We start from the raw sequence: 21,798 nt of genomic DNA, 5'->3' as shown, positions 1-21,798 counted from the left end.
GAAGATGTGGTCATGGGGCAAGCATGTATGCTTCTGTTCTCTGGAACCTCCCGACCCAGGTAAAAGCCCAAACTTGCCTTCAAGGGCCCTGAGTGGGAGGGGGATCCATTTGGTCAGCTCTCTCCCTGGAGCATCCTGGAAGAGGCACCCTGGGACCCTCATCTCTCACAAGACAATGCAGTAGGCCCACTTCTGTTCCAAGACCTGTTCCGTGCCTGCTGCACCCTGCTGAAACTGACAGTATTAATGGCCGAATCTAGCCAGAACACAGATTGGGACTTGAACCCATGTGCCGGGACTTGAACCTGGCCAAAACCCAGATTGGGACCTAAAACCCATGTTTTAAATTAGCACTCACCCGATGTCTGGACTTACTGAGGTTCAGGTTCTTTATGCCTCCGCACAGAAAGAATTCAGCGAGAGGCAAAGTGATAGGCAAGAAATAGATTTATTAGGATAGGACTCTTGTGAGAGATGCAAGTGGGCAGGCAAGAAGACTCTGCCCGAGGATCTGGTGGGCCACAGTTTTATTATCCAGGGAAGGTGGGGGTCGGAAGAGACCACCTCTTCTTTTCTGAGAGTAGTAGCTCCTCCTTGGTATCCTGTAAGGTGTGCATTCAAATCAGCAGAAGGGCAGTCCTCAAACTCCTGCCTTTGGTCTGAATCTGAATGCAGGCCTCATCCCATCCCCCCCACCCAATGACCTGAGGCAGTTCTCTAACTTCTACTAATCGAGCAAGCCTGCCTTATTCTGATGGCTTTTTTGAGCAATCTATTAACTTACAGTGACCTCCCAATGTCCCCTAAATTTCCCTCTTTAACTATGGTCCTTTTGTTATGGCAGCTACCCAGCAGCCCTGTGCTGCAGCGTATCAGCTCTGGCGACAGCCCCGTGGCTGTAGCGTACTAGCTCCAGCAGCTCCGTGGCTGCAGTGGATCAGCTCTTTTACCCGGCGAGAAACCAAGCGAGCACTCGGAGAGTTGGAGAACTCGGGTTTATTACGCCGGTGGGCTCAGAGGAGATTGATCTCCAGAGTCTGAGCCCGGAAGAAGGGTTTCACAAGGCTTTTATGGGCTACGTCTTCGGGTCCAAGCTTGGCTAGTTGGACGGGAGTGACGTCAGGCAAGGTAGTAGATGCGGCAACAAATTTACAGAAGCAGATGCTTGGGGGAAGGGTGGTTGGGGCTGTTGGCTAGACTTTGCTCAGTCATCATGGCCGGGGTCTCTCCTTTCTACATTTTTATTGGGACGTTTTCTCCTACACTTTATGGGGACTTCTACAACTACCTGTGCCTACTGCATCCCTATCACTGCTGCCAGAGCCCAGCAGGGCACCGGGTAGAATCCGGACTCCGTAAACTCCTGTGATCAGGCTCACACAAACGCAGGAGCTCACAGACTCCTAGATGCATAGGTATACGGAGTCACTGTCATACAGTGATGTATGTGATTTTTATACCCACACTTGCATGTACATACATGTATGGACACACATAAGCTCATGGAACCCTTTTGTTATTAAAAGACAAGACCTCTGAATTGTCCTTCCAGTATCAAGTCCATTGAATTTCCCTTCACTTCCCTTTTCTCCCCCACTTCCTCCTGGATCTCAGGGGCATAGAGTTGATTAATAATACATCTTGCTCATGACATCCTTTCATCATTGGTCCCTGCAAGGCCATCTTTAATTCGCTAATGAATCAATAGAAATGCTTTAGCAAACACATATGAGACAAATGTCTCCCCCATGACACCAGAACACTGACGATTACTCATACTTGCCTGCGTGGTTCTCCCCTTCCCGGCTCTTGCCTTCCCATCCAGAGGCAATTGCTGTCCTGAATCATATGGTCTACACTCCCTTCACTCTATTTTCATAAAGCTTTGCTGAAGCTACATTTCCTATAAATTATGATTTTTGGTTTACATTTTAGGTTTAGACAGAGATCTGCTAAATGTAATCTTTCGTGGGTGAACTTTTCACTCACAATTTCATTGCTAAGCCCAGTGAGTAGTCCATAGAATTTCTGAATAGGCAAATAAAATGACTGCCAATCACTAGTGGTGAGGCGGGTGTTCATCTTGGTAGGCCCTAATCCGGTTGACTAGTATCCTTTTAATAAGAGCAGATTAGGACACAGACGTGCAGAGGGAAGGCTATGGGAAGACAGCCATTTACAAGCCACGGAGACCGAAGAAGGAACTTGGACTTGTAACTTCCAGAACTGTGAGAGACTACGTTACTATTGGTTAAGCCACCCAGTCTGTGGTACTTTGTACACCAGCCTTAGCAAACCAATACCCTGGGTGGTGGGCAGATGGGGGGGAGACTGTAAGGGTGGCCCCTTTGTTACTCGCTTTGGGATGTTAGCACTGGGCAAAAGCATGGGTTTAGCTGGAATCCCAGTTGTGTCCATTTCTAGCTGTGTGGCCTTTAGCACAATCTTAACCTCTCTGAATCTCAGTGTCTTGTCTTAAAGAATAGGCCAATAGTAACCCTATGCCAGGAGGATTAAAGATGTGATAATGTGTATAAATGCTTGGTGCTCAATAACTGTCAAGTTCTTTTAAGAAAGCAGGCCCCCCAGGGGGACCAGGGACATCATTTAATTTTAGCACCAAGTCAGCAAAGAGACCTGGCTTTCTTTACCCCTGTGGCCCAGGCCAACCAGTCAGTCAGCCTGGGTGGACCCAGGAGAGGCTGAGGTGCTGGGGGAGGGGACCTCTAGGGGCCACTAACTGTGAGTTTACTCCTCCAGGAACCAGGAGGCGGCCAGTCTCCCCAGTTCACACCTTGCAAGATGGAGACTCAGATTGAAAAAGTGACTTGTTCTAGGCCACCCAGATGGACAGGGCCAGTGTCAGGACCTAAGCCCAGAGGCCTTGGCCTGACCCCTGGGCTGCTCTTGGCTTGTGCCTTCTGGCTTCTGCCTCCCGCTCTCACAGCAAGTTTGAAGAATGCTCCTCCCCTTCCCTCCCGCCTTTCCAGCCCATAGGCTCCTAGGAAAGGGGCGGAGCTCTCCAGCTCTGATGACACGGTCGCCACGGCAACGCGGCCATACTGGCCCCAACGGACCCAGGGACCTGGAGCTGCAGCGCGGCGGCCTCGTGGGCAGACCCAGAGCATGGACAGCCTCTTCGTAGAGGAAGTGGCGGCCTCCCTGGTCAGGGAGTTCCTCAGCAGAAAGGTACGCGGCGCCGCCCTCACAGCTCTGGGAAGTTACTCAAATCGGGGATGGGGAGCAGCCTGGGGGCTCTCCTGCAACCTCTGCACCTTCGGGGAAGGGAGCCCTACGCTGCCCGCTGCCTATTCCTGAGATGCCCGATGCGGGCGCCACTGACCCCGGCCTGGGGAACTACATTTCCCAGGGGCCATTTCTGTCACGGCGGACTTCTCGCAAAGTGGGCCAGGACCGCGGCCACCCTCCTCGAGCATCTCCCCGCCCCCCTCCTGGGCATCTCCCCTCCCGGGGCGCTCGAACTAGGAGGACTGGACCGCCCCATGTTTTTCTAAAGTTCCTGCGGCCCTGGGAGCCCAGCAGGCCGACCTGGGTGCCCGACTGCATAACCAATCTCACTCAATATTTATATCCTGCTAGGAAGGAACTACCCCCCCCCTCCCCGCCACGGCCCCACCGCTCAAAGGAACCAAAGGGCTAAAACAGTTCTTGCCAGTGGAACCCTTCAGGCATGTTCATCTTTGGGAAGTTCAGTGGCTGATATCGTTTTTGTTTTTAAGTTCTCCTAGCGTCTTGTCCCAGGAGAGCTGAGAACTCAGAAGTTGGGGAGGACCTTGGCTCTCATCTGCCCTTAGAGTGGGGATGACAACTGGCAGGGGAAGAGGTCACCACCTCTGCGAGTATGGGAGTGTAGGGAGAGCACCCATTACTCCTACATTAAGTGACCGAGGCTGGCCACCTGCTGCCTGTTTGGTGATCTTGTGGTGTTATGTTGGGTGGGACAGTGGGCATTTGTCTGGCACTGAAAGATACACAAAATAAGCAATGTTTTGAGTGGAGGAAAGGGGGAGGACTTTGGAATCAGATGGCGTCAAATATTCACTGCTAGTTAGCAACTCCACCTGGGGTGTGCTACTCGCTGCCTGACTTTCTTACCTGTACAACAGGAATAGTAAGACCTACCCTAGAGTTCCTGTGTGCCTTGGGATCTGCAGTGTCTCTGCAGCGCCAGGACACAGGTTCCATCCCTGGCCCACTGTAGTGGGTTAAAGGATCTGACTTTGCCACAGGTTGCAACTGGCGCTGGGATCTGATCTCTGGCCTGGGAACGCAATATGCCATGGATTGGGCCACAAGAAAAAAAAAAAAAAAAAAAAAAAAGACATAGCCTTGGCAGATTTATAATGATGATTAATAATAATATACTGACAGGTGCCCACCATTGCTTCTGGCACAGAGCAGGCAGTCACCATTGCCTCTTCCGCCCATCTCTGGTGTGTACCTGTTTTGAAAGTCTTTCTTTGCTTTTTGAAAATGTATTTATGTTTAAAATGTAGTGTGGCTTCGGGAGTTCCTGTCGTGGCTCAGTGGTTAATGCACCCAACTAGGAACCATGAAGTGGCGGGTTTGATCCTTGGCCTTGCTCAGTGGGTTAACGATCCGGCGTTGCCGTGAGCTGTGGTGTAGGTTGCAGACGCGGCTTGGATCCCGCGTTGCTGTGGCTGTGGTGTAGGCCGGTGGCTACAGCTCCGATTAGACCCCTAGCCTGGGAACCTCCATATGCAGCGGGAGCAGCCCAAGAAATGGCAAAAAAGACTAAAATAAAATACAGTGTGGCTTCACTTTATCCATTTTGTTTTTATGGCGACTTGACCTTCCATCACCAAGTCCTGGCTGCACACGGTATATCAGTGACCCACCCTGTGAGATGTACTGCTGCTATCATTTTTTAAAATCTGGGCTATTAAGCAAAAACTCTTAGAGAGTTTTCCTCATGCCTTTCATTTCTTGAGTACAAATGAAATCCCAAGTCCTCACCTAATAGCCAAGGCTCCCCTGTAGCATGACCCCAGCTTATCAGCCCGACCTCACTTCTGGTTTCTCCCACAGGCTTTCCCCTCTTCCATCCTTGGCCCACCCCAAGTCCCGTTTCCTTCAAGAGGTCTCGGGTAACTCCATTTGGAATAACTGACTCATTTTCCTGTGGTTTGCTCATTGGCACTCATGTTTCAGTTTACATACCTGGCTGTCTCACTCACTGGACAGGTCCACAGAGCAGACACCTGATCTAGGCAGTCCTCTGGTTCACCTGGCCTCCTCTCCTGCCCATTTTTTATCTGGGCACACTGTGCTCTGAGAGGAGAAAGGGTTGCCCGCAGTTACTCAGAAAGTCCAGGAGAACTGGGTCGTCAAGGTGACTCTTCTAATGCCCCAGCCTCCCCCCCTGCAGTGTCCTGTCCCAGCCTGTCTCCAACACCCCTCCTAAGTGGTCATGCCCTAGGCTTGTCGTTTCCACAATCTCAGTTCCAAGCATCCCACCACCTGCCTTAGGAGGGAGATATAAACTATTCTTCAGCCTTACTCCTCTCTCCATTCCATTGTTCCTGCCAGCTTTTCACAGCCCCCCAGCCCTCTTGTGACCTCTCCCTATATCTTACCCACCCACCATTGTAATCATGCCCTCTACGCCACACTCAGCTCCCTTGCCCATCTCTCGTTTCATCATTCTCTGCTGGTTTAGAAAATTTACCTTGGTCTACTCCATGCCTTCACTGCAGAGCTGAATGGGGCTGAGGAAAAACACTTCCGTGTTGATGGATTCATTCTAAATTCATGGCCACTCACCCCTGTGATGCCTCAGGGATGACTGCCCACCAGCTTGTACCTCTTCAGCCTGTTCGCTCTCTCAGATCTTGGGTAACCATTTCACATATCTGTCTCCTCCACCTCCAAAGCCCTTTCCCCCTCTGATTTCACTGAGAGAATGGCAGCAGTGTTGAGAAAACTCCAGCAGGCTCTACCACCACAGTCACTAACCCTCCTTGGTCAGTACCACTCGCTCCATCCTGTCTTCCGTCCTTAGGAATGAGGTCTCCATACTCCTGGGTAAGGCCAACCCCTCCCTGTGTGCCTGTCCCCTCTTGCGTGCTCCAGGACACTGTGCAGTCATCGTTGTCTCTCGCTATTTTGTCGTACCCTTTGCATTCTCTACTGGATTATTCCTATCAACATGTATACATGCTCCTACAAATTCCATCTTGACCCCCAACCCCTCTAGCTACTAGTCTGTTTGTCCCTTTTATAGCAAAACCCACAAAAGGGCTATGTTTGCTCTGATTCTGATTCTTCTCTCTGTTTTCTCAAACATTCTGTAATCAGGCTTTTGTCCTCACCAATCCATGGAAACAACTCTTTGTCAAGTTCATCAGTGACTTCTGATTTTCAGCCCTTGCACTTATTGACCCAGCAATTGTGTTCGACTCAGGTGATTATGTCTTCTTGGAAAGTCATTCCCTCTTGGCTTCCGGCGAGCACCTCCTCCTGGTTTTCCTTCTGTACATTTCTGGTCACTCCTCAGGTTCTTGGCAGGTCCCACCTGATTTCCTGGACTGTGCGTGCTGGTGGGCTTAAAGACTTCATCTCCGGCCCTCTGCTCCATTCATTTTTCAAGTGTTCCTGCTGGTATTGTGGCTTCCAGTACAATCGTTACGCTGACAATTCCCAAATGTTTATCTCTAGCCAAGATCTCTCCTTGAACTCTTACATTCCTTCCAACTGCCTGTTTTACATTTCCACTTGGATATCCAATAAACATCTCAACATGTTCAAAACTCAGTTCCTGATTCCCTTTACCTCTACAGTTTTTCCCGTATCAGCGGGTAGTATAACTTTCTGTCTGGTTGTTTGGGCCAAAACCTTTGGAACCTTTCCTGGCTTTTTTCTTTCTTGTACACCCCACATGCACTCCATCAGTATATCTGCAGGCTTTGCCCTCAGAGCACATAGAGGATGTAGCTGCTTATTTCCACCTCTGCTGCAACCACCCTGGTCTAAACCACCTCCATCTTTCATGTGACTTGTTCAGTAGTCTCCTGATCTTAATGCTTAATCCCCTGTATCCTACAGTCTGTCCTCAACCTAGCAGCCAAGTGATCCTTTACAAATATGAGTTAGTCCAGGATGCCCCTTTTTTTCAGATCCTCTAGTAACCTCCTCATTTCACAAATGTAAGTAGAGTCTTTCCTTAGCAGGCTCTGGGCAACCTCTCTGACCTCATTTCCTGCCACTTTCCCATGGTTATGTGGCTCTAGCTCTACTGGCCTCCTTGTAGCTGTCGTAAGATCCTTGCACTTGTTGTCATTTGCCTCAAGTGTTGATGTGATCTGCTCCCTTAGTTTCTTCATGTCTTGGCTCTAGTGTTGCTTAATCATGAAGGTTTTCCTGATCATCTTTTATAAAATAGCAACCCTTCCCTGCGCCCCATCCCGGCCCTCTCTGTCTCCTAACTCTGCTGTGTTTTTCCCCATAGCACATTCTATTTGTTGTCTTTTCCCTGGTAGCAGGTATGCTCCATGAGGACCAGGACTTTGATCTGTTCCTTCCTCTGCCTCTAGCAGATAAACTAGAGGACTAGAGGTTTGTTCCTTTCATTTCACAGATGGGGAAGCCAGAAGACAGGAGTGAGCACTTAGATGATGCTCAGTCAATAGCTAACTAAAATAGTGTTCTTCATCTTTGTCTCCTCTCTCCCTGTTTTCTTTGTCTCTATAATAGTGCATAGTAGCAGCCGCCATACTGTACGTTTACCTCTTTGTTTATGCTTTGCTTCCCCAGCAGAATGTCAGTTTCAGGAGGGCAGGGCTTGGTCATGTTCCATCTACATCTCCTGCATCTGGAACAGAGCCTGGCACATAGTAGGTGTACAAGTGTTCACTGAGGAAATGATGGGACCAAGGATTGGCTGGTTCCTGAGGGCATCCCTGTCCATCGCCCCAGTAGTTTTCATGCCCAGGTGCACCATGGCCCTGGAGAGTTTGTTACAGTGTGCCAGGGCTTGCTGCTCTGAACTGTAGACAGACATCACGAGTTACTTGGCAGAGAGGGACCCTTTTGTAGAGGTTTCTGCATCACTTTGGTGCGAAAGCCATGGTTAAGCCTAGATGAAATGCAGGTACCTTGAGTCCCACCGCTCCTTCCAGCTGCACCCAGGCATGTCCCTAACTTTTCCCCAATGTATACACCCTTTTTTTGTTTCCCTCATCCCTAAGACTTCCTTTTCATTCTCTGGTTCAAAGTTGTGTTCGTATGTCTTATTTCACAAATTCTTCTTGCTCCAATTCATGGCAGGCAGCAGGTTTTGTTTTGTTTTCCCAGCACTGAGAGCCTCTCATATTCTGAATGCCATGCCTAGGGGAGGTGCTGAGGCCTGGCTAGCCCCAGGGTCTGGATCCATCAAGAGCAAGGGCTCCCTTAGTGCCAGCTGAGCTGTGGATGAGGCATCTCATCTTCCGCCCTTAGGTGAACACAGTGGTCTGTGAGGTGGGCACACTGCAGCTGCTGCGGTTGTTTTCAAATAAAGAAGCCAGGCTCTTAGGGGAACAGCCCTTCCCGTGGCTGACTCTCCTGGGAGGTCAGGGCTGGATGAGGGAAAGCAGCTGCGCTGGGGCTGCATGTGCCTCCTGAGAGGCTGGGACCCTGCACCACCGCCTCACAGCCTGGGAAGGTCATAACTCCCACTATGGGATGGCACAGTGTTATGTCGGGCAAATCACCCCTGGTGCCCCCTTTGAGAAAAGGAGAGAATGGATATTGGCCTTTCGTTTATGTTTTTCCTTTTCTTTATTTTTAAAGCTTCAAATTCTTTTTTTTTTTTTTTTTTTTTTTTGTCTTTTTAGGGCTGGACCTGCAGCATATGGAGGTTCCCAGTCAAGGGGTCCAGTTGGAGCTACAGCTGCCGACCCATGCCACAGCCACAGCAACACCAGATCCCAGCCGCGTCTGTGACCTGCAGCACAGCTCACGGCAACGCTGCATCCTCAACCCACTTAGCAAGGCCAGGGATCAAACCTTCAACCTCATGGTTCCTAGTCAGATTCGTTTCTGCTGTGCCACGAAGGGAACTCCTTAAAGCTTCGAAATCTGTGGCCCCCAATCTAGGCCAAACCCAGGGCTCCTGAGCCAGCGTTGGGCGAGACAGTTATATGGATCTCACTTTCCTTTTCTATAAAATGCGCTGACAACTCCAGCCTGAGCTCAGCCCACGAGGTGGTTGCGAGATTCGGAATAATAATTGTGAAGATGATATCAAGTGTAAAGGTTATATAAAAATAGATTCTTAAGTGGGTTTTTGGTACTGCCACTGCCCAGGAAGGCAGAATGAGATGGTCGTGGTGAACACCAACAGTCTTTTGTTTATTCTCTGTGTCAGGGGGTGGAAGGTTCGGATTTAAAATGGTAAATAATGCTTCAGAGTTCATCTTTCAGGGCTTAAAGAAGACGTGTGTGACCATGGACCAGGAACGCCCACGCTCTGATCTCAGCATAAACAGCAGAAATGTTCTCCGAAAGGTTTTGCATCTTGAATTTCTCTACAGAGAGAACAAGGTACATGCTTTTAAGGTGTGGATGGAGTTCTGGAACCAAGTTTGGCAATGTCTAAGAATTCAGGAGCCCTGCTGGGGCATCAGAGACCCCTGGCCAGAGGCTTGCCATTCCTGCAGTCTGGGAGAAACAGACACAGCTCAGTGCGGACAATGCAAATCCCAGCTGTGTGTCAGGCTTCCAGCCTTAGTCGGCCCCACCCCAACTGGCATACTGCGCATGTGCAGCTCTGGGCTCATTTATTTATTTATTTTTTGAACCGAGCTGTAATGGTTATTCCCTGTGTTCCCTCCTCCCCATTGAGGCTATTCTTAGTAAGACTCAATGTTCTTAAGATTATAGCATTCAGTTGTGCTAAAAATTTCCATTCTCTGCCAGCATATGGTTTGCCTTCTTCAGTTCTGAGTAATACCGTTTTCTTAAGGCCACTGTGACATTTAATTCAGGCTGATTTGGGTCCTGGGTTCAGCTGACCCGGGTGCATTGGTGTTGAGATACCACATGGAGCAGGCATCTCCTTAGGTGGTGGTGGAGTTGATTCTCTTATTCCTCAGCCTCCATCCCTCCACCTTCTGTTAGAAGCCTTGAGGGGACTCTGCAGATTTCCTTCATTGTGCTTATTATGCTTATAATAGGAGACTGTGTGGTCCTTTAATTAGGATCTGACTCTCCCTTTACCTTGGGCGCTGCCGGATACTGTTGTATCCCCATGCTTAGTATGTTGCCTGATGACAGTAAATAGTCAGTCTTTATTTGTGGACTGTATGAATGAATAAAGCCACCATTCTGACTTAATTGCTCTTTCTGTTAGGAAGAGAGAATCTGATAATTTGATTCAAGAATGGGTTCTCCAGCACATGTTGCCTTTTGGGAGGGCATAGCGTCTGAGCTGGAAGGAACCTCATGATCAAGTCGTTCAGCATTTATCACAAATGGCAGCCAAGTGAAGCCCTACCAGTGGCTCAGGAAAGACCTTTGTTCTCTGGGTCCTGGAATGACACTAGAGCCCCTCCATCTCCTGCGTGGATTTGGTTGAAGCTTTCTAGACAGAAGACTGTGGCCCCAGGCAGCGTATCCTCAACAATCCTCTATTTGCTGTTTTTTTTTTTAAGGCAGGAGATTGAACTGTACATTTGAGAATGTTTTTCCACTGAGAGTGAGATAGTTAAGCAGAAAATTCTATTAAACATTGTGGTACAGTGGGATTTTTATGTAAATGCACCTTTACCTAATTTCCCAGAAGCATCTTTGCCATTGAAGTTATTTTTATTTCTTCACCATAGTATAATTTTCCTAAGGTTATTATTATCTTAAGATACTTAAGGTATTTTCATCAGATCTTGATATTTGCCCTGATTATTTGATTTATACAGTAGTTATTAGCTGTTATACAATGAATTGGAGATTATGTTTTATAGGATAGTATATTCATTAATCTATCTTTGGCATTATAATTTTGACATTCACTCCGCAGAAGCTAGAGTGATTCTGGGAAAGCCCTACAATTTAATGTTAATTCCAGTAACTTGTTTTTCCCTATTAAGTATGCAATAGATAAAAATGTCTATGTAACACTGAGATTTTGAAAAATGTTACCTAGATTTATAAAAGGACCACATCTATTATGGACAAAGTGATATGAAAAGCCACAAAGTATAGTTCAAGTATTCAGGATCTTAAATCTCTTATATTGAAAGAAAAATAAGAAGGTTGAAATAAAGTATATAATATCTCCCCCCCTCAACTCTCTTCCTGTTTCATTTAGATTTAGACAACATAGTTTTCTGGGGTCCTATTCTAAAAAATAAAACTACCCACCGATTTGGACTGCCGGAGAAATCTGTTGAATGTGATCAGAACCCATTTGGCTGTAGGCCTTGATCCCAGAGTTCTGCTGCTTAGGTCAGGGGAATAGAAATGGGGAACGGCTGGACACACCCAGGGGTTCTCTCGGTGCCAGCCAGGCTCTTTGTCAGGTACTTTACCCCTCGGCTGCAACTCACCGCATGCCCCATGCCTGGCTGCTGTTTTGAAGCGCCTTGTTGTTCCTGGATGGGTGGGATGTGGACTGACACATGGTCTAATCCCTAAGATCAGCTTGTAAATCTCCGCTTGGATAACTGTGTCTGTCCAAGTTGCTTAGGAGAATTTCTAAAGGAAATCAAAGCTCTAATTTTTGTGATTCTGGCTTAATAAGGCTCGCTGGGGTCTGGGAAATCTGTCTTTTTAAAAAAACCTCCAACCTGACATAGCGTCCATCCTTGGCCTTGTTCAGGATCCTTAACCCACTGATTGAGGCCAGGGATCGAACCCAAGTCCTCATGGATACTAGTTGGGTTCATTACTGCTGAGCCACAGTGGGAACTCGTGGATGTGTGTACTTTTAGAGCATTAATTTTGTCTTCATCTCTGTGTTGCTGCCTAATGCAGTACCTGACATATAATAGGAAGGCAATGAATGTTTGCTGAAAGAATATATGAATGAGTCAGTACTTTATAAATCATGTCAAACATTGGAGTAGCCATCTTTTTCACCCTTCCCCTGAAGCTGTACGTAAAGTTAATAATGTTTTTCTTTCCAATGATAGGCAAAGGAAAATCCTCTGAAAACAAACCTTGAACTCATTACCAGATATTTTCTGGATCACTTTGAAAATACTGCCAACAATTTCACTCAAGAAACACCAATCCCTGCACTCTCAGTTTCAAAGAAAAATAACAAATTACCGTTGAGATGCTCAGAGACCACGCTGGTAAATATATACGACCTTGCAGATGAAGATGCAAGTTGGAGAACATCATTGTCGGAAGGGAGCAAAGCCAGGTACCTCTTCTCATTTATACTGTGGTTTTGTTTCCTATTTCTGCTGTAAGAAATTACTATAAACTCAGTGGCTATAACAGAGTTATCCAGAGAAATAAAACCAAAAGGAACCAATAGAATGTGTGTGTGTGTGTGTGTGTGTGTATACATATATATGTGTGTGTGTATAAATATTATCTATATAAACAAATAGATTTATTTTTAGGAATTGGCTTATGTGAGTGTAGGGATTGGCAGGTCTGAAATCTGTAGGGCAGACTGACGTGCTGGAAACTCAGGATTTCTACGTTAATCTTGAGGCAGAATACTTCTTTGGGAAACCTTTGGTTTTGCTCTTAATGTCTTCAGCTGATTGAATGAGGCACACCATGTTATCTGGCGTGATCTTCAATTAAAGTCAACTGATTGTAGACATTATCATGTTTTAAAAATACCTTCATGGCAACATCCAGACCCTGACTAAACAGCTGGGCACCATAGCCTGGCCAGGTTAACATACGAAATTTAACCTTCATGGTGTCTTAAAGCAACATCAATTTGTTATCTTACAGTTTTGAGGTCCAAAGTCCAAAATTGGTCTCACAGGGCTAATGGCAAGGTGTCAGTAGGGCTAGTTTTTTCTAGAGGCTTTGAGGGGAGAATCTGTTTCCTTTCCTTCTTCAGGTTCTAGAAGCAGTCTGCATTCTTTGGCTTGTGGCCACCTCCTGCATCTTCAAAGCACATCACTACAGCTTCCGATGCTGTTGTCACATCCCCTACCACTGACTCTCATCCTCTTGTCTTCCTCTAGTAGGGACCTTGTGATTGCATTGGGCCCATGCAGTCAGTTTAGGGTAACGTGCCTCTCTCAAGACTCTTGACATGATTATGTCTGCAAAGGCCCCTTTGGCGCATAAGGTAACAGATTCACAGGTTCTGGTCACTAGAGTATGGACATCTTTGGGAGGCCATTACTCAGCCTCCCACACTCTGTACTTTCAGAATCCCGGACATGGAGCACTGCTGTTTTTCTCTAGAGGCCATGGAAATGGACCATTTTGTGGTAGAGGATACTTATAATTCAAAATATTTAAATTCCATGATCCATAAGGTTCAAGGGCTTGCTTTGTTTGCATTTGCTTAAAAATGGGTATAGATTTCTCAAAGGCCACAGAACACTGGAGAGATGGTAAAATCTGAAAAACAAGGCCTTTTGGAATGCAGGAAGAAAATGATCTGGCATTCTTGACTGAACCTCTATTATTTGGAAAACAATTATTTTTTTCTTCCGCTTTTATTAAGATATAGTTGCCATATAGCACGTTTAAGGTGTACAGCGTAATGATTTGACTTACATACGTCATGAAATGATGACCACAGGAAGTCTAGTGAACATCCATCATCTCGTATAGATACAAAAGAACAGAAAAAGAAAAAAGTTTTTCCTTGTGATGAGAACTCTTAGGATTTACTCTCCTCACAACTTTTGTGTGTACCACACAGGGGTGTTCATTATATTTAGCATGTTGTACATTGTATCCCTAGTACTTATTTATGCCATAACTGGTTTGTACCTTTTGACCACTTTTATCCAATTCACCCTCCTCCTGCCCACCCCTGCCTCTCATATCCACAAATCTGATCGTTTTTATTTTTGTTGGTTTGTTTTTGAAGAATAATTGACCTAAAACACTTATTTTTTTTCTTTTTTAGGGCCACACCCATGGCATATGGAGGTTCCCAGGCTAGGAGTTGAATTGGAGCTACAGCCGCTGGCCTGCACCACAGCCACAGCAGCGCCAGATTTGAGCTGCGTCTGTGACCTCCACCAGAGCTCGCAGCAATGCTGGATCCTTAACCCACTGAGTGAGGCCAGGGATCGAACCTGCATCCTCATGGGTGCTAGTCAGATTTGTTTCTGCTGAGCCAGAGGGGAACTCCTACAACACTATGTTAATTCCTGTTACACAACATAGTGATTTGCTGTATCTGTACATTACAATGTATCTATACTTATGCAAAGTAGTTATGTTAAGTTACCACCTTCACATACCACATGTAGTTACCAGTGTGTCTAACTTCCTGGGAATGGGTGTTTTCTTCCAGCTCTGTTGAAAAGCATTTCCTTTCCCGTGGGTAACCAAAGCTTAGGATCTGGATGTCAAGCTGCTAAAAGATGGGGAATCACTAAAAAATTAAATCAAGACTTAAGATATGAAAGGTAATGAAGGTGCTGTGAAAAAGGCGATTCCTCCTGCAAAGGCACGTACTGCCTGGCTAGGAAATTAAATATTTCTGAAATAATAAAAAGCCAGCAGTGCTGAGGTTGAAGCTTCTGAGTTCTGGCCAGTTGCCCAAGATACTAACTTGGATATTATCCTTGACTCCTCCTTGTCTAACATTTGTGCATTTTTGTGTTCTTAATGATGCTGAACTCTTCCGCCCTTTCTCTGCCCTGATGGCAGCAGCCTCTGCTCATCTTTGGCTAAGTCCCAGGGTCACGTCACTCATCTTATTCATCTTCTCCTTAGATGCACCTTTGACCTAAGATAGAGTGAGATTTCCACAAAACAATTCTGGCCATGCTACTCCCCTGTTGAAAGGCCTTCAGATACTTCCTGCAGCCTTTACGATAAAGTCCAAACTCCTTAGGATAACTTGCAAAGCCCCTTCCACCAGAGCCTCCTTGCTCACCTCAGCATGTCCTGCTTTTACCTGCCATGCTAATACCTGGGGCCTTCTCCTGGTTACCTCCTGCCTATTCATTCTTCAAGGTTTTGCCCTCTCTGGAAGCCCTTCTAGATTTCCTGGGATTGGTTCCAGGCCTTTCCTCTGCTGGAAAGGAGGAAATTATAGCACACATGACCGCTTCTGTCATGCATGAGCTGGTGCTTGGTAAGCAGCGTGGCACAGAGTAGATGTCGATGCCCCTTCAGGCCAGAGTCCAGTGGTAGACCCCAGCCCAGCCTGTGTCAGAGGAGTGCTGGGCTCTCTTCAGTGACCACAGGTGGGATTCCTCTTCACCTGTGTCTCTTGGGTCTCTTTCTCTTTCTTGTTCATCCTCATTCCTTGCTTGCTCTCATTGCCTCTCACCCTCTTTTACTGTCTCTTGCTCTCTCACCTTTGTACACACACACACACACACACACACACGCTCACGCACGCACACACTAACACCCTTTTTTTCTTTCTTATTCTTTCTCTCTTTCAATGCCAGGCAACCCCAAGAAAGAAGCTACTGGCATGCCTAACTTTACTGAACCTTAGCTGAACAGGCGGGGACACCAAGTTTGCCAAAGATCTCAATCCACCACTCCCAGTGGTGTGCAGTAACTGGGCTCAGTCCATCTCATGACCATACCGTAGTCCCCCCCTTGTCCACAGGAGATATGTCCCAAGGCCCCCATAGGGTGCCTGGCACTGTGGATAGTTCTGAACCCTGTATCTGCAGTAAGCGGGGGGGACGACTGTATGGACGGGCTAGAGTTTTCCTTAATTGCTGGGGTCTGGAAGAAACAAAGATGCTCTTTACATTGAGGAATCGAGGGATCCTGTCACCAGTCATCAACTCTGTTTCTTGTTCCTTTGTTTCATTTTGTAGACCAGACTTGCCCTCAGATGAAAGTATTTTTTGTTCCTTACCTTTAATGATAAAGCATGATTTGGTTAGAAATCACCACGGATTTGTGAATGGGCTTGCTATAGGTGCTTGATGAATGTAGAGTTTATTATCATTGCTAGCAATTCCTTTTGGGGAATCTGTTTTAATGGAAATACCCCTTTTTCGCAGACACAACAATCTTGATGGGGATGTACTGGGTAATTTTGTGTCATCTAGAAGGCCTTCACACCAAAGTAAGCCGGTGCAGACTGTCCCAGGTGAAAGGCCCCCTCTGACTCCTGCTTGGGAGAAGACGGACAAGTTTCAGTCGTCAGAGCCTGTCTTGGACACGAAGAGGATGGGCGAGAAGATCAGGTCCAAGTCTGGCCTGATTTTCCGAGGCATGATGGCCGGGCCCATCGCCAGCTCCCCACAGGTGGGTTTGGTACTTTTATTGTTACTATGGGAGCAAAAAAGTGAGAGCTGGGCAGAGCTTAAGGGGCTGTGTGGTTTATTTCAGCAAGAAGAAGGGAGGACCTGTGTGACGGGATGGGAAGAACACTTCTTTTTCTCCCCGGCTCTATTGTCAACGCCCGGTGGGGCCATGGGCAGCCTTCATTCCTTCCTGCCCTCGGTTTACCTGTCTTGTCACCAGGTGGTTGCCATGGTTTTACATTCCTTCGCTGAATAAGAACACATCTACCAGCTTTATCTTGTGATTCAGGAGTAGGGGACCCATCCAAGTCTAGAGAACATCTTTTTTATTTTTTAAAGTGTAAGAGTTAAAAGGGAGAAAAAAAATCCCAATCCTTATAGTTTAGTTCTGCTTTACAAAAATTCTAAAAATGTAACACCAGTGTTTTATAGTCTCCCTTAGGGAGGGACAGTGGTGGTAGGATCCCCTCAGGTGGAAAAATAAACCAAAAGAGAGAATGAACATAAAAGGAGTTTGTAAACAGAAAAAAAAGGAAAATAAAACAAACAGTAGTATCAGTCAAATCAGGGAGCTGAAGCAAACAAAAAATAGATCTCATGTGTCCATGGCTGGTCACTGCCGCCCTCTCGAGCTGCATGTTTAGATGTGGGTGTGGCTGTAGGAACCAGTACTGTTCTCCCAGTTCATTTGGAGTTAGGACAGCAAACAGTGGACCTTGTCCTTGCCTCTGCCTACATTTTGTGAGATTTTTGGACCGTCCAAAAAATCCTTTTGGCCATAGTCTCATTTGTTAGACCGGGTATCTGATTTCCCTTTGAGATCTGGAATTTCATGGCTCAGAGATGGTCATGTGGTTGGAAAAGGAAAAGTATTTTAATAGCCTTTTCAGAAAACTCAGGGTATTCTTTAAGACTGCACCAAAGCTAGACAAGCTGTAGTTTCTAAATGTGGAATCTGAAATCATGCCAATGAACTTTTTGTACTTTATCAGTTTCCGTAAGTTTATCTTGCACTCTCAATGAATCCTTTACCACTGCATGGTTTAGTAACATGATGCATCCGTCATGTGGAAATTGTCATTTTACTAAGTTACCTAGATCTTCCAAATGTTGATACATGTCATTATATGAAAAAATACATAAAATAATCACATTTATTGATGTTACCACTCAACTCATCGGGAAGTTTTTAAGTATTGAGAAGTCCTCAAGTTCATAGTGGCAAACACAAATTTTTCCCAATTCTGATTTTTACCTGTTAATTTGTATTTAATCTGCAATGATATATCATTTGTTTCCCTTGATGTGACAGGCTCAGTTTATTTTCAAGAAAATACCTGCTAGATACCCAAGTCAGAATAACCATAGTTCATCTGTCAGTGGTTCCATGAAAAAAAATAGCAAGTTTAGCTCACAACTCAGATGGCTTCATAAGTGCTTTTTTTAGTGACAACCTTCATCCCCTGCATCCTGCAGAGTGTTTATATACACTACCTATTTTGTCACAAAGAATATTAAAGATGTGTATTCTGTAGAGTCCAGGATGAATACCATTAATATTTGTTATGCTGTGGCGTAGACATTGCTAAGAGAAATTAGCATTTTACTTTTTGTTTGTTTGTTTGTTTTGGCGGCACCTGCGGCATGCAGAAGTTCCCAGGCCAGGAATTGAACCTATGCCACAGCAACACTCTGAACCACTGCAGTGACAACACTGGGTCCTTAACCCACTGAGCCACACAGGAACTCCTAGTTGTTTATTTTCATTACAAGTATTAGTAAAGTTTGGTACTGCTCTCTTGATTTATGCTAAGGGTCAGCAGTTTTTCCCACCAGTGCTTTTGTACCATCAGGGCAAATGTTGACACAGTGCAAAAGGCAAATCATGTTGTATTATTATTATGAGAAGAGTTTTGAGCTCTCTGAAAGGGTTTGGGGATGGACCCTTAAAGTTGGTGGCCCACATGTTGAGAACTGGTGGGCCAAATGAATGCTAGGGTCCTTTCTTACTGAGACTTTCCAATTGTCAGGTCCATGCACTTCAGACCCCTTCATAACTGAGGTGGGAGGGAGTGACTTGGACCTGCTTTCCTGCCAAGAGATTGTTGCAAACTTATCCCCAAAAGAAAAGTGATTATTCTTGGAGGTGTCCTTTCCCCTGGGGTATCTGAATCCTGTGAATAACATTGAAGTAGAAAGTCCCCAGGTTTTCTGGAAGGTGTTTTGTGGGCCTTTGAGTACCTCAGCCATACTTAATGGTTGCTCAAAAGAGCCAAGGTTTCCTAGGTATTGCATCATGTTTTACTGCTAGAGCAGCTCTGCACTTCTGAAGGATGAGTAAGAGGTGGGGTTCCCTGCCCTTGGCCGGAAGTTTGGGTCTCCTTGGGAATGGTGACTAATGTTTCCCTCGCTTTGTGGCAAGGGATGCCCTGGGTGGCTTTTGGAGGAGGTTTATAGTGCCTAGTAATTTCCTCCAGGAGGGAACACGACGGAATTAGCTGTTCTTTTTCCAGCTTAGGCTTTACCATTTGGCTTGGGATTATTTCTGGAAATGTGGAGAGGCCCCAAATTTTAAACCCAGGAAAAGTCCGGCAGGTGTATTTTTGTGCCCTCCCCCAAGTCCCTCACCTCTCTGGTAACAATGTGAGTTCCCATTTCAATAGTTAATGATTGATTGTGAGAGAGAACATTTCAGTTGACTCTTCTGGAATTCCTTCATTTCAAAAAGTAAACAAGTCTTGGTTGCTTACTAGATATAGGTGACTGAGGTGAGAAGTCTGTGGACATCAGAGGTGAAGGAAGAATGGCCTGCACCACCTGATCTACTGGCCGGAAAGGTTAAGGCCAGTAAGTGGGGACAGGGGCAAAGATGCACAGCAATAACTAATACTTGTTGACAGCTGTGAGGGAGAACTATAAAACATGAATCAAGGAAATTAAAGAAGAAGTAAAGAAATGGGAAGATATTCCATTCTCCTGGGTTGGAAAAATTAATATTGTAAAAATGGCTATACTACCAAAAGCAATCTACAGATTCAGTGCAATCCCTATCAAATTACCCATGACATTTTTCACAGAACTAGAACAAACTATCCAAAAATTTATATGGAACCACAAAAGACCCAGAATTGCCAAAGCAATTCTGAGGGAAAAAATCCAAGGAGGGGACATAACTCTCCCAGACTTCAGGCAATATTACAAAGCCACAGTCATCAAGACAGTGTGGTACTGGAACCAAAACAGACGTACAGACCAATGGAACAGAATAGAGAACCCAGAAATAAACCCAGGCACCTATGGTCAATTAATCTTTGACAAAGGAGGCAAGAGTACAAAATGGGAAAAAGACAGTCTTTTCAGGAAATGGTGCTCAGAAAACTGGACAGCTACATACAAAGCAATGAAACTAGAACACACCCTCACACCATGCACAAAAAAAAAAAAAAAATAACTCAGAATGGCTTAAAGACTTAAATGTAAGACAAGACACCATCAAATCCCTAAAAGAGAACATAGGCAAAACATTCTCTGACATCAACCTTACAAATGTTTTCTCAAGTCAGTCTCCCAAGGCAACGGAAATAAAAGCAAAAATAAACCAATGGGACCTAATCAAACTGACAAGCTTTTGCACAGCAAAGGAAACCCAAAAGAAACCAAAAAGACAACTTACAGAATGGGAGAAAATAGTTTCAAATGATGTAACTGACAAGGGCTTCATCTCTAAAATATGCAAACAATTTATACAACTCAACAGCAAAAAAGCCAATGACCCAATTGAAAAATGGGCCAAAGACATGAATAGACATTTCTCCAAGGAAGATATGCAGATGGACAACAAGCACATGAAAAAATGCTCAACATCCCTGATTATTAGAGAAATGCAAATCAAAACTACCACGAGATACCACCTCACACCAGTCAGAATGGCCATCATTAATAAGTCCACAAATAACAAGTGCTGGAGGGGGTGTGGAGAAAAGGGAACCCTCTTGCACTGTTGGTGGGAATGTAAATTGGCACAACCACTGTGGAGAACAGTATGGAGGTACATTAGAAAACTATACATAGAACTTCCATATGACCAGCAATCCCACTCTTGGGCATATATCCGGACAAAACTTTCCTTACAAAAGACACATGCACCCGCATGTTCATTGCAGCACTATTCAAAATAGCCAAGACATGGAAACAACCCAGATGTCTATCGACAGATGATTGGATTAGGAAGATATGGTAGATATACACAACGGAATACTACTCAGCCATAAAAAAGAACAAAATAATGCCATTTGCAGCAACATGGATGGAACTAGAGACTCTCATCCTGAGTGAAGTAAGTCAGACAGAGAAAGACAAATACCATATATATCACTTATATCTGGAATCTCATATACAGCACAAATGAACCTTTCCACAGAAAAGAAGCTCATGGACTTGGAGAATAGACTTTTGTTTGCCAAGAGAGAGGGGGAGGGAGTGGAATGGATGGAAAGCTTGGGGTTAATAAATGCAGACTATTGTCTTTGGAATGGATTAGCAATGAGATCCTGCTGTGTAGCACTGGGAACTATATCTGGTCACTTATGATGGAGCATGATAATGTGAGAAAAAAGAATGTATACATGTATGTAACTGGGTCATCATGCTGCACAGTAGAAAATTGACAGAACACTGTAAACCAGTTATAATGGAAAAAATAAAAATCATTATATAAAAATAAATAAAATAAAATCATTAAGATGACAAAGAGAAAAAATAAAATAAAATAAAAATTTCAGAAAGGAAATACAGTACCTAAACCAATGTACCACAGAATGCCTGCAGTAGGGTTTAGAGTAGCACCCTTTAGGCAGAACATTTCTGCAACTAAACATGAATATTTGCACTTTAAAAAGACTGCAATCAACCTCATCACAGTTAAAAATGAATTTACCACAGGATTCGAAAAGAAACGTTCATTTTTAGAGGTTTCGGAATTTAGTAGTTACAGGTAGTGGATGGTGGACTGGTTATATATTACAAGGGACAGAAGTGAGGACAAAAGAGTTCAATGGCTTGCCACAGGGGACATGGCTGGCAGATGGTGATGCAGGAGTTAGAACACAGATCTGCCCTGGAGCTGTGGTCCTGCCTGAAGCTGGGACCTGCTTTCTCTGAGGGGTGTGGGAGGAGGAACGAGGCATGAGCTTGGGGTTTGTGCAGGTGGGGTGCCCTGAAAGCATTATATAAGTGGAAGCTCCTGGGAGCCTCCTCAAAGGGTAGGTAGGATTTTAAGAGTTGGGGATGCGGAGTGACATTGCTGGGGCGGGGAACATGATGGGTAAGTGCTTGAAGTGGGATGTTTTCCCATCTCCCTCCAAGGGGATCCTCAGTGCTTTTGTCCTTGCCCCTTTCA

General features: G+C 45.5%; 1 protein-coding gene across 1 annotated transcript in view; it reads left to right on the top strand.

Annotated features, from left to right (window-relative positions):
- Window positions 1,111-21,798, top strand: part of MINDY4 (MINDY lysine 48 deubiquitinase 4) — a 106,161-nt gene continuing 85,473 nt past the window's right edge. The window contains 6 exon segments of the mRNA XM_021079233.1: window positions 1,111-1,128; window positions 2,131-2,228; window positions 2,761-3,189; window positions 9,445-9,564; window positions 12,150-12,385; window positions 16,155-16,401. Of these exon segments, the coding sequence (XP_020934892.1) occupies window positions 3,127-3,189; window positions 9,445-9,564; window positions 12,150-12,385; window positions 16,155-16,401 (666 nt within the window). The 5' untranslated portion in view covers window positions 1,111-1,128; window positions 2,131-2,228; window positions 2,761-3,126.

Source organism: Sus scrofa, chromosome 18 (assembly GCF_000003025.6).
Source record: "Sus scrofa isolate TJ Tabasco breed Duroc chromosome 18, Sscrofa11.1, whole genome shotgun sequence".
Lineage (NCBI taxonomy): Eukaryota > Metazoa > Chordata > Mammalia > Artiodactyla > Suidae > Sus > Sus scrofa.
Note: the sequence above shows the minus strand (reverse complement) of the source record. Positions and strands in the feature narration are given on the sequence as shown.